The sequence below is a fragment of the Pongo abelii genome, chromosome 1 (genome assembly GCF_028885655.2).
Source record: "Pongo abelii isolate AG06213 chromosome 1, NHGRI_mPonAbe1-v2.0_pri, whole genome shotgun sequence".
Lineage (NCBI taxonomy): Eukaryota > Metazoa > Chordata > Mammalia > Primates > Hominidae > Pongo > Pongo abelii.
Genome location: NC_071985.2, coordinates 212,310,546 through 212,322,729, shown reverse-complemented (window position 1 = coordinate 212,322,729; position 12,184 = coordinate 212,310,546). Strand labels below are relative to the sequence as shown.

The following is a 12,184-nucleotide window of genomic DNA, read 5'->3' as shown; positions in this document are numbered from 1 at the left end:
TATTTTTTTTAAAGAGATGGAGTCACAGCCTCCCTTTTTTTTTTTTGACAGGGTCTCACTCTGTCAGCCAGGCTGGAGTGCAGTGGCGTGATCTCAGCTCACTGCAACTTCTGCCTCCTGGCTCAAGCAAACCTCCCACCTCAGCCTCCCGAGTTGTGGGACTACAGGCATGTGCCACCACACCAGGCTAATTTTTGTATTTTTAGTAAAGACAGGTGTCTTGCTGTGTTGCCCAGGCTGGTCTCGAACTCCTGAGCTCAAGCGGTCCTCCTGCCTCGGCCTCCCAAAGTGCTGGGATTACAGGTGTGTGCCACTGCACAAGTGCCCCCTTTATCCCATACCAATTCCCACACAGACACAGAAGTATTTCTTGCTGTCTAATCCATTCTAAGTGTTCAATTTCTCTATTCCCACACCAATACCATATATGTAATTCACTATTGCTTTATAACATATTTTGATCAGGCCAGCTACTTCATTGTTCTATTTTTTCTGAATTGTCTTGCTTGGCTACTCTTTTTTTTTTTGAGATGGAGTCTTGCTCTATCGCCCAGGCTGGAATGCAGTGGCACAATCTCAGCTCACTCCCAGGTTCACACCATTCTCCTGCTCAGTCTCCCAAGTAGCACCTGCCACCATGCCTGGCTAATTTTTTGTATTTTTAGTGGAGATGGGATTTCATCGTGTTAGCCAGGATGGTCTCGATCTCCTGACCTCGATCTGCCTGCCTCGGCCTCCGAAAGTGCTGGGATTACAGGCGTGAGCCACCGTGCCCAGCCGGCTTGGCCACTCTTGTGCATTTGATCTTCTATGTCAATCAGTTTTTCAAGTTCCATGAAAAATTACCTTGAGATTTTGGTTGAGAGTATACTGCAATAGCAAATTAATTTTGGGGAGAATTGGCATTGTTTTATTATTATTATTTGAGATAGAGTCTCAAATAATAATAAATCTAATAAATAATAATCTGCAGATAATTGCATTGTCCCCCAGGCTAAGTGCAATGGCGCGATTTCAGCTCACTGCAGCCTCCGCCTCCCGGGTTCAAGCTATTCTCCTGCCTCAGCCTCCCGAGTAGCTGTGATTACAGGCGCCCACTGCCATGCCCAGCTAATTTTTTTTTTTTTTTTTTGTATTTTTAGTAGAGATGGGGTTTCATGATGTTGGCCTGGCTGGTGTTGAACTCCTGACCTCGGGTGATCTGCCTGCCTCGGCCTCCCAAAGTGCTGGGATTACAGGCATGAGCCACTGTACCCGGCCGGCATTGTTTATTATATTGAACCTTTCCATCCATGATCAGGGTGTTTACCTGCATTTATTCAGTCTTCTTTTTTTTTTTGAGACGGAGTCTCACTCTGTCGCCCAGACTGGAGTGCAGTGGTGCGATTTTGGCTCACTGCAAGCTCTGCCTCCCGGGTTCATGCCATTCTCCTGCCTCAGCCTCCCAAGTAGCTGGCACAACAGGCGCCCACCACCATGCCCGGCTAATTTTTTGTATTTTTAGTAGAGATGAGGTTTCATCGTGTTAGCCAGGATGGTCTCGATCTCCTGACCTCGTGATCTGCCTGCCTCGGCCTCCCAAAGTGCTGGGATTACAGGCATGAGCCACCGCGCCCGGCCTATTCAGGTCTTCTTTTATGTTCTTCAGGAAAATTGCATAGTTTCCTTTATAAAGGACTTGCCCATTTCTCACTGGGTTTCTTCTTGTATTAGATTCTCGAAGTGTGGACTCTTCTCCGGTCCCTCCCTTCTGCAGTTCCTTCACCCTTACGGATAGCCTCTGCTGCGCCCTTTTCCTTACACAATTTATTATTTTCCATTTGTTCCCAACTTCCATCCTGCGTGTATTTCCATCTGCTTAGCTGCAGGGTAAATCCCTGAAGGGCCAGGCTGGGGTTTTAATTCCTGCTTGGGGAGTGGGGTGTGCACGGAGCTGGGTGGGGAGGGGGTAGGATCTATTGTTAACAAAGAAGGGAGAAGGAGGAGGGGAGGAGTGAGGGGTCCCAGGGTCTCAGAGCGGGGAGGAAGGAGGCCAAGGCGGGCGGATCACCTGAGGTTGGGAGTTTGAGACCAGCCTGACCAACATGGAGAAACCCCATCTCTACTAAAAATACAAAAAATTAGCCAGGCGTGGCATCGCGTACCTGTAATCCCAGCTACTCAGGAGGCTGAGGCAGGAGAATTGCTTGAACCTGGCAGGTGGAGGTTGTGGTGAGTCGAGATCATGCCACCCCACTCCAGCCTGGGCAATGAGAATGAAACTCCGTCTCAGGAAAAAAAAAAAAAAAAAAAGAAAAAAATTGAAAATAGGGTCATTGCTGATGTAATTAGCTAAAACAGGGTCATTAGGGTTGGCCCTAATCCAGTATGACTGGTGTCTTCATAAAAGGGGGAAATTCGGACAGAGACAGGCACGCATGCAGGGAGGACGCCATATGAAGACGAAGGCAGAGATCCGGGTGATGCTTCTACAAGCCAAGGAGCACCAAAGGTTGCCAGAAGCTAGGAGAGCCTGGAACCGAGTCAATGTTGCCAACACACTGATCTTGGACTTTGAGCCTCCAGAACTGGGAGTTGTGCAAGCCCCCAAGTTTGTGGTGCTTTGTTAGGGTGGCCCTAGCAAACTCCTTTATAAAGTCCTTTATAAAGGAAATGGGCAAGTCCTTTATAAAGGAAACTATGCAATTTTCCTGAAGAACATAAAAGAAGACCTGAATAGGCCGGGCGCAGTGGCTCATGCCTGTAATCCCAGCACTTTGGGAGGCCGAGGCAGGCAGATCACGAGGTCAGGAGATCGAGACCATCCTGGCTAACACGATATTATTACACGATATATACCCTGTGATAGGAGAAGGAAGCCTGTGTGAGTTTCCTGATACTGACTGGGAAGTTAGGAAGGGCTTCCTAGAGGAGGAGAAGCTGAGCTGGGGTTTCAAGGATGGGTAGTTTATCAGGCAAGAACATTCCAGGCAGTGAAGAACACATGCAAACCCCAGGAGGCACAGTGTACATCACAGACTCTTTCTTGAACTTTTCTTTCCTTTTTTTTTTTGAGACAGAGTCTTGCTCTGTCACCCAGGCTGGAGTGCATTGGCATGATCTTGGCTCACTGCAACCTCTGCCTCCCAGGTTCAAGCGATTCTCCTGCCTCAGCCTCCTGAGTAGGTGGGACTACAGGCGTGCGCCACTGTGCCCAGCTAATTTTTGTATTTTTAGTGGAGACTGGGTTTCGCCATGGTCATCAGGCTGGTCTCGAACTCCTGACCTCAAGTGATCTACCCATCTCAGCCTCCCAAAGTGCTGGAATTACAGGCGTGAGCCACCATGCCCAGCTTTTTCTTTTTCTTTTTTTTGAGATGGAGTCTCGCTCTGCTGCCCAGGCTGGAGTACAGTGGCGCGATCTTAGCTCCTGCAATCTCCGCCTCTCAGGTTCAAGCGATTCTTCTGCCTCAGCCTCCCAAGTAGCTACGATTACAGGTGTGCTCCATCATGCCTGGCTAATTTTTGTATTTTCAGTAGAGCTGGGGTTTCACTACACTGGTCAGGCTGGTCTCAAACTCCTGACCTCAGGTGATCCACCTGCCTCGGCCTCCCAAAGTGCTGGGATTGCATGCATGAGTCACCGCACCCGGCCCTCCTTGCACCTTTCTTTGATTTTCCCTACTGCCTGCCCTGCCCAAACATCTGAGACCTGGAAACTCCCTTGCTCGAAGATAACAGAAAAATTTTTACCAGGAGGCCTCTTGGACCCAGGTGGTGATGTGCATCATTCTCACCTACAATTGTAGGTGAAGGAAGGGTGGCTGGGGGCACAGGTACTGAGCAACCTTCTGGCATTTGTCAGGGTCCAAGACCCCTGCTCTCAGGGGCAGGTGCGCCCACACCTGGAGAAGCTAGGGTGGACAGCCCTGTGCCAGCCTCACAGGACACACAGCACCCTGGGAGGACAGACACCCAGACACATGGCCCTCCGTACAAGTACTTTATTTCCATTACAATAGTGCCACACCAAAACTACAGTAGCACAAAACATAATACAAAAAATAGATTCCCAGCTCCCAACCCCATGTCCACGCACCCACAGAGAAGCCAGCCCTATGGCTCCCCAGGCCTAAGGGGAGGGGTCTCACTTCATTTTCCTTAAAGCTCTGGAGCAGGTGGCGGCAGTGGCAGGGGCTTCCACCCCTGCTGAGCTTGAGCCCTCTTCTTCCCCAACCCCCTGCCGGCCCTGGCAGACCTGAGCCATGAGTGTGGTCTCCATTCCCTCGGGCTGCACCCCCAGTCCTAGGACACCTGCCTCTGTCCAGGGAGGGGGTCCAAGCCCATGGTGCTGGTGCTGACACTGCAGGACCACCTCCCTCCACATGGAAGGCAGGAGGGTTGGGGGAGGGGAGGCAGAGGGGACACCATGGCTGGGAGAAGCCCGCCTCTATGTGGCAAGGGGACTGTGGCTGGCTCCTGCTCCAGCTACTTTGCGGGTTCCTGTCTCCTCTGCAGAGCTACCAGGACTGCTGCGTGCTGGGACCAGGGCCTCCATCTGGAATCCACTCTCGACACCCTGCACCAGCTTGGAGGCGGATCCCAAGGTGGCAGGGGTGTCCCTGTGCTGTCTGCTTCCTCTCGGGCAGGAGGATTCCAGCTTCCCAGGTGAGGGGAGAGCACTGTCTGGGCAGGGCTGGGCCAGGAGGCCTGGGCTGCTGAGGTGGGAAGGCGGTGGCTGTGGAGGGCACGTGCTTCCACTTGGTGGAGCCCGTGAATCTGCTATTGGAGAAACTGTGGTCTCAGGGAGGAGACAGACACCACAGGCCAGACTGGGTTGAGGAATCTTCCCCTCACAATGTCCCCTGGCTAAAAGCATCCATCCAGCTGCGAGTACTATCTTGATTCAACCCAGGGGCCGACAATGGACAATGCAGCCCAGGGTAAGTCCAGCAGTTTTGCAGTCTTCCGATGCCCCGCGCCGTGGACCTGCCGGCCAGAGCTCCTGGGCTCCCATGGAGGTTAGCCCTGCAGGCACCGGGGAAATGGGGCTATGGCCTGTGCTTCAGTCAGGACACCTGGGGGCTGCACTGCGGAGGCCAAGGGGCATCTAGGGGCAGGGGCTGTCTCCTTGGGGTGGAGACTGGCAGCTGCAGCCTCAGATAAGGCACTAGAGGACTAGACTGGTCCTGGGAGCCAGGCCCAGCCATGTGGTGGACGACGGTGCTCAGAGAGAGGATTTGGGTCCTGCGGGAGGTGACAGCTCTTTCTCTTTTCTTATTTTTGGGACGGAGTCTCCCTCTGTCACCCAGGCTGAAGTGCAGTGGCGCAATCTCAGCTCACTGCAACCTCTGCCTCCTGAGTTCAAGAGATTCTCTTGCCTCAGCCTCCTGAGTAACTGGGATTACAGGTGCCCACCACCATACCTGGCTAATTTTTGTATTTTTTTTAGTAGAGATGGGGTTTCCCCACGTTGGCCAGGCTGGTCTTGAACTCTTGACCTCAGGTGATCCACCCACCTCAACCTCCCAAAGTGCTGGGATTACAGGAGTGAGCCACTGGGCCCGGCCTGTTTTCTCTTTTCTCCTTTCCCTGGGGAAGACGGTTGGCCAGACAGACCCTGGTGTGGCTGGGATGGGGGACTGCTGCAGAGAGGTAACGGGCCCCTGAGATAGACATGGGACAGCCCGAAAAGGTGGGACTGAGAGGGGACACTTGTGGCCAGCAGTGTATCTCTGACAGAGTCTCACCCCACAGGGCTCCTGCAGTCTGGATTCAGGGTGCTTGGTGTCCCCAGATGGTGTTTGAGGGTCCTGACCCGACCTCATTCTGCCATAGCCATCAGTCCCCTGCTGTGGCTTTGGGGATCAGAACTTCCCAGCTAGGGCTCCCACTGTTGAACTCAGGGGATGGAGGCAGGCTAGCTAAAGGGGCAGTGCCCATGAGCTGGGCCCCCCCCAGAGCCGGCTCCTCTCTCTGCCTGGCCTCCACACCTCTACTTGTCTCCACGCCTTGCACAAGGTGACAGGAGCTGAAATCACACATCCCAAGAGCTGAGGCAGCTGTCTGATTTGGAGACTTGCTCTGTGGCCCAGGGATCCCTGCCTCAGCCCAGCCTCACAGGGAGTGGGGAAGAGGGATCCCTGCCTCAGCCCAGCCTCACAGGGAGTGGGGAAGAGGGATCCCTGCCTCAGCCCAGCCTCAAAGGGAGTGGGGAAGAGAGGGAATAAATCAGTGGGGCTTCCCTTGTCCACAGGTTATTTAGAAAAACAGAACATAATAAATATACCAATTCTTTCCTTAAAAAAAAAAAGTGTTTAAATGCGTTTTTCCCTGAAGATTTCCAGTGTATTCCACAATGTTTAAAAAATAAGTTTCCCCAAAAATATATCTTGAAAGCATTTGACACAGTGGTATTTGTGGCATATCTGGCGCTTGTCAGCGTGGGGCCCGGGCCTGATGAGCCACCAGCCCGGCACCCGAATGCCTGCTGAAGGTGGCGCACACGTGTGCCTGGGATGTCCGGCTCTTCACAGGGGATCAGATTGCGGGTCACGTGGAGAGCCAACACCATGGGCTCGGTTCTGGCTGAAAACCCTCCAGTGTGAGGAAGCAGGGCCCCGGGTGGCCAAGCGGGCTGAGCAATGCCCTGGAGGCTGGATGGGGGTCTCGTCCTCAGCCCCTTCCCCTCCTCCGTCTTGGCTCTCTCCGCTTCATCCTTACCAGACTTCGCACTTGTGAGGCGGGTTCATGGGTGAGCCAGGCAGGCAGCGGAAGTGTTCTGAGAACTCCTTGGAATTGGAGAGGGAGCCGATGACCCGGAAGCGAGAGGGGCTGTGGGGATCGGTGATGAGGCCTTCGTGGGAGCTCTCAGGTGTGCGGACAGAGCACCAGACCTTTGAAGGGGCAACAGGGAGAGGCCAGGGTCACTGTGGGGCTCTGGGGCTGCCAGATTGCCCCCATTACAACAGCAGGGGAGGCCAGGCGTGGTGGCTCACACCTGTAATCCCAGCACTTTGGGGGCCAAGGTGGGAGAGCTGCTTGAGCCCGGAGTTCACGACCAGCTCGGGCAACATGGCAAGACCCCATCTCTACAAAAAATTAAAAAGAAAAAAAATTAACCAGGCATGGTGGTGTGCACCTACGGTCCCAGCTCCTGGGGAGGCTGAGGTGGGAGGATCACTGGAGCCGGAGAAGTCAAGGCTGCAGCGAGCTCAGATTGTGCCACTGCATTCCAGCCTGGGTGATAGAGTGAGAGATCCTGTCTCAAAAAACAAAACAAGGCTGGGTGTGGTGGCTCATGCCTGTAATCCCAGCACTTTGAGAGGCCAAGGCGGGGTGAATCGCTTGAGGCCAGGAGTTCAAGACCAGCCTGGCCACCATGGTGAAACCCCGTCTCTACTAGAAATACAAAAATTAGCTGGGCGTGGTGGTGCATGCCTGTAATCCCGGCTACATGGGAGGCTGAGGCAGGAGAATCACTTGAACCCGGGAGGTCGAGGTTGCAGTGAGCCGAGATCATGCCATTGCACTCCAAGCTGGGCAACCGAAGGAGACTCTGTCTCTAAAAAAACAAAACCCAGAAAATACAACACCAGGGGGATGAGCCCCCTACCTGATCCTGAGATCCCGGGAGTCAGGAGGGCCCCGAGTGGGTCGGGAAGAGACAGTAGGCTGGTGTAGGGCTGCTATGTGTCACCCCCCATACCAGCAGCCTCTAACGCAGTTGTCTCCAAACTGTTCTCCTTCAGCCAGCGCAGCATCTCTGAGGCACCTGCATTCGATTCCATCTGAACAAAGGACTGTGTCCAAACATCAGTTGGAAAAGCTTGGATTTAGTCCAGATCTCTCATTTCCTGGGCAGAACAAATTGTCTAATGGCCTGGTAGCTCTGAGTGCCAGCAGAAGGCTACCAGATGAATGCCGACTGAAAGGATGATCTGGGATGATAATAGCAAGACAGAATCTTGCTATGTTGCCCAGGCTGGAGTGCAGTGGCGTGATCTTGGTTCACTGCAACCTCTGTCTCCCGGGTTCAAGTGATTCTCATGCCTCAGCCTCCCAAGAAGCTGGGACTACAGGCAGCCACCACCACGCCTGGCTTTTTTTTTGTATTTTTTCATAGAGGCAGGGTTTCACTAGGCTGGTCTCAAACTCCTGACCTCAGGTGATCCGCTTGCCTCGGCTACCCAAAGTGCTGGGATTACAGGCGTGGGCTGCTGTGCCTGGCTGGGCATCTTAAGTTTAAGAAATCTCTAGAACCCTAGAACCAGAAGGGCCCTGAGTGATCACCTCGTCTTCTCATTCACCAGATCCAGGAATCCCTTCACTGGTACTTTTGGCCCTTCCGTGCATCTCTCTAATGACAGGGCACGTGTGCTGTGCACAGTCCAGTAACTTGGGAAGTTCTCAATCTGTGGGGAACTTGCCTTTCGGCTCTCTGGGCTCTTGAAACATCAAGATGGCAGAATGTACCATGTGTGGCATGTTTTCCTAATGGACTCACCTGTGCAAAGCCCAGGAAGAAGAGCTGGTTATTGGTGAGGCCCAGGGTGGGCAGCGTCTGCTCAGCCCCGTTCTTCTTCACCCAGTTCTGGTAAGCCTGGGAGGAGAGAAAACCAAAGCTCAGGGGTTCCCATGGCAGGTGGTGAAGGAGGGGACTGGTATGGAGGTCTCAGGGAGCTCCCCCGTCTTGGGGCAGGGACTAGTTTCTGGGGATCTGGGCCTGGGCTCAGCCTAGGGGAGCCCTCTTCTTGATGTGCACTCATTTAGCCCTATGGCTTAAAATACCTTCTACGCACTGACAGCTCTCACATTTACACCTTCTGCTCCAGCCTCTTCCCTGATGTGTATATTCAACTGTGCCAGCTGGACAGCCAAGATGCATCTCAAACTTAACATGGTATAAACAGAGCCACACTGTGTGTGTGCACACACACACACACACACACACACCTTTTCCCATCATAGTCAATGGTACCACCATCCATCGTCCCAGGCCCCAAACCCAGAACGCTTCTTCAATTCTTCTCTTTCTCTCAGATCAAACACTGACTACTGCTCCGCCCCCCTTCCCATTGCTCTACCCTGTTTCTTGCCTGGACAACCTCACAACAGCTTTCTAATCAGTCTTCTGACTCAGGCGGATTCAATTCCATTCCCCTCCTGGCAAAGCAACTTCAGTGAACCTTAGGAAGCAGGTGCTGGCAAACCTTTTCTGTGGATGGCCAGAGAGTGAGTACATTGGGATTTGTGGGTTAATGGTCACCGTTGCAATGACTCAATTCTGCTATTGCAGCATGAAAGCAGCCACACGGCCGGGTGCGATGGCTGACACCTGTAATCCGAGCACTTTGGAAGGCCGAGGCAGGTGGATCACCTAAGGTTAGGAGTTTGAGACCAGCCTGGCCAACATGGTGAAACCCCATCTCTACTAAAAATACAAAAATTAGCCAAGGTGCGGTGGTGCATGACTGTAATCCCAGCTACTCGGGAGGCTGAGGCAGGAGAATCACTTGAACCAGGAAGGCAGAGGTTGCAGTGAGCCGAGATCGCGCCACTGCACTTCAGCCTGGGGTGACAGAGTGAGACCCTGTCTCAAAAAAAAAAAAAAAAAAAAAAAAAGGCACAGACATGGAAACAAATGGAGCCAGCTGCGACCCCAAGAAACTTCATTTACAAAAACAGCCTCACAGCTAGATTTGGCCCATGGGCTGTAGGTGTGCTGACTCATTTTTGGTTTTTTTTTTTTTTTGGAGACAAGGTCTTACTGTTGCCCAGGCTGGAGTGCATTGGCACAATCTCGGCTCTCTGCAACCTCCACCTCCTAGGCTCAAGCGATCCTCCCACCTCAGCCTCCTGAGTAACTGGAACCACAGACACACACCACCATGCCCAGCTAGTTTTTTTGTATTTTTGGTAGAGACGGGGTTTCACCATGTTGCCCAGGCTGATCTTGAAGTCGAGCTTGTGATCCACCTACCCTGGCCTCCCAAAGTGCTGGGATTATAAGTATGAGCCACGGCACCCAGAGGACTCTTGTTCTATTTTTATTTATTTATTTTTTTGAAACAGTCTCGCTCTGTCACCCAGGCTGGAGTGCAGTGGCACAATCTTGACTCACTGCAACCTCTGCCTCCTGGGTTTAAAAGATTCTCATGCCTCAGTCTCCCAAGTAGCTAGGATTACAGGCATGCGCCACCACGCTCGGCTATTTTTTATATATAAATATGTACATATTTTTGAGATGGAGTCTTGCTCTGTTGCCCAGGCTGGAGTGCAGTGGCGCGAACTTGGCTCACTGCAACCTCCACCTTCTGGGTTCAAGCAATTCCCTGCCTCGGCCTCCCGAGTAGCTGGGATTACCGGTGCCTGCCACCACACCTGGATAATTTTTGTATTTTTAGTGGAGACGGGGTTTCACTATCTTGGGCAGGCTGGTCTTGAACTCCTGACATCGTGATCCACCCACCAAGGCCTCCCAAAGTGCTGGGATTACAGGCATGAGCCACCGTGCCCAGCCATTTTTATATTTTTAGTAGAAACGAGGTTTCACCATGTTGGCCAGGCTGGACTTGAACTCCTGGCCTCAAATGATCTGCCCACCTCGGCCTCCCAAAGTGCTGGGATTACAGGCGTGAGCCACTGCGCCCGGCCGACCCATTTTAAAGGGTAAGCTGAATCATGTCATTCCTCTATTTTAAAACCCTATATTGTGTCTCTCTATCATAACCAGGACAAAACCCAAGCTCCTTCCTCAGCCGCAGCCGACAGAAGCCTGGAGTGGTCTGGTCCCCGCATTCCCTGCACTCTGCCCCGCCCTTCTTCCCGTCCTTGGACGTGCCAGGCTTGTGTCTAGTTCGTGGCCTCTGCACTTGCTCTTCCTCTTGCTGAGACCATTTTCCCCAGCTTTTCCCAGGCTCTTCCTCATCATTTAGGTCTCTATGCAAATATCATAACCCCAGAGAAGGCCTGCCGTGGCCAGCGTCCCCCCCATTATTCCTCTTACCCCCTGTTATTCCTCATTACTTTGCCCCAGTTTATATTTGTCACTTTATCAATAGCTGATATTATCTTACGGATTTATTATGTATTTATTTGCCTTTCTTCCCCTTCCGGCCTCCACTAAAAGTATAAGCTTTTTGAGAGCAGGATGAGCTTCAAACACAGCCCCTGCTGGAGAGATTCTCAATACCTTTCATTGACTCGTGGACTTTAAGCATCCTATCCAATGTTTCTGGGCTCAGTTTGCTTATCTGCAAAATGGGGATTATAATATACCTAATTGTAAAGCTGCTGGGAATAGTCCAAGCCTGGCACTTAAGAAGGCCTCAATAAATGACAGCTCTATGGACTTCTGCTCTTACTGCCATGGTTGGGAGGAAGCCCTGTCTTAATCTCTCTGACAGACACCTACTGTTTTTCTCTCGTGACCTCTGTTACCTCTCCCATCTGACTCAGCGAGTATCTCTGAGTGTCTCTCTGGGTCAGCCCATGTCTAAATCATCTTGTTTTATCTTCCCAACAACCCAATAATGCAGGTAGTAGCTAATCAGAGCCAAGTCAAGTGAGGCTCAAGGAGGTTCTGTGACTTACTCCAGAACCGGGACTTGAACCCAGAACTGGCTCCACAACCAGCGTTCCTTGCCCTGGCTGCTTAGTCCTCAGGGGCCTCCCAGACCCACAGCTGGCTGACTTGGTGCTGGCTTCCCCTGCAGAGGTGAGAACAGGCAGGCTCTTCAGGCGGATCCAGCCCGAGCCCCTTCCTGTGTCTCTGTCAGGCCAGACTCAGAGCACAAAGCCTTCTGGTGCCAAGCTCTATGGCGGGGGCCTCCACGGTCGGCATCGCGATTAGTCCTCGCCACCCCCCATTTCGCAGAAGAGGAAACAGAAGCTCGCACGGCTGCTGCGCCTGCCCTGGTTGTCCGTGATGATCCTCTACGGACACGCATCTGGAAGGAGCCAGCGCTGGGCCCGGGCGCGTGTGGGGAGCGGGGCTCTCACCCGATAGGCCGCCTTGAGGCCCCCGTTGTCGGCGATGTTCTCCCCCAGGGTGTGCCGCCCGTTCACCGGCTCCCCGTTCACGCTGTAGTTGCTGTACTGCTCTACCATGCACTCGGTCTGACGCTTGAAGGCCTCCACGGACGAGTTCTTCCACCATGGCCGGAGGTTCCCGTCCTTGTCATACTCCCGTCCTGTGGGTCAG

General features: G+C 52.8%; 1 protein-coding gene across 4 annotated transcripts in view; it reads right to left on the bottom strand.

The window, feature by feature from the left end:
- Nucleotides 1-3,968: 3,968 nt before the first annotated feature.
- The window catches only part of ECE1 (endothelin converting enzyme 1), a 128,598-nt gene continuing 120,382 nt past the window's right edge, over nucleotides 3,969-12,184 (bottom strand). For 2 of the 4 annotated variants that reach the window (XM_024250734.3, XM_024250728.3), the window contains exons 17-19: nucleotides 11,983-12,173; nucleotides 8,486-8,581; nucleotides 3,969-6,875 (exon numbers count right to left, since the gene is read on the bottom strand). In XM_024250734.3, the coding sequence (XP_024106502.1) occupies nucleotides 6,699-6,875; nucleotides 8,486-8,581; nucleotides 11,983-12,173 (464 nt within the window). In that variant the 3' untranslated portion in view covers nucleotides 3,969-6,698. Of the gene's footprint in view, nucleotides 6,876-7,652; nucleotides 7,782-8,485; nucleotides 8,582-11,982; nucleotides 12,174-12,184 lie in introns of those variants that run through there. The other 2 variants (XM_063719634.1, XM_063719627.1) reach the window with 1 other exon arrangement.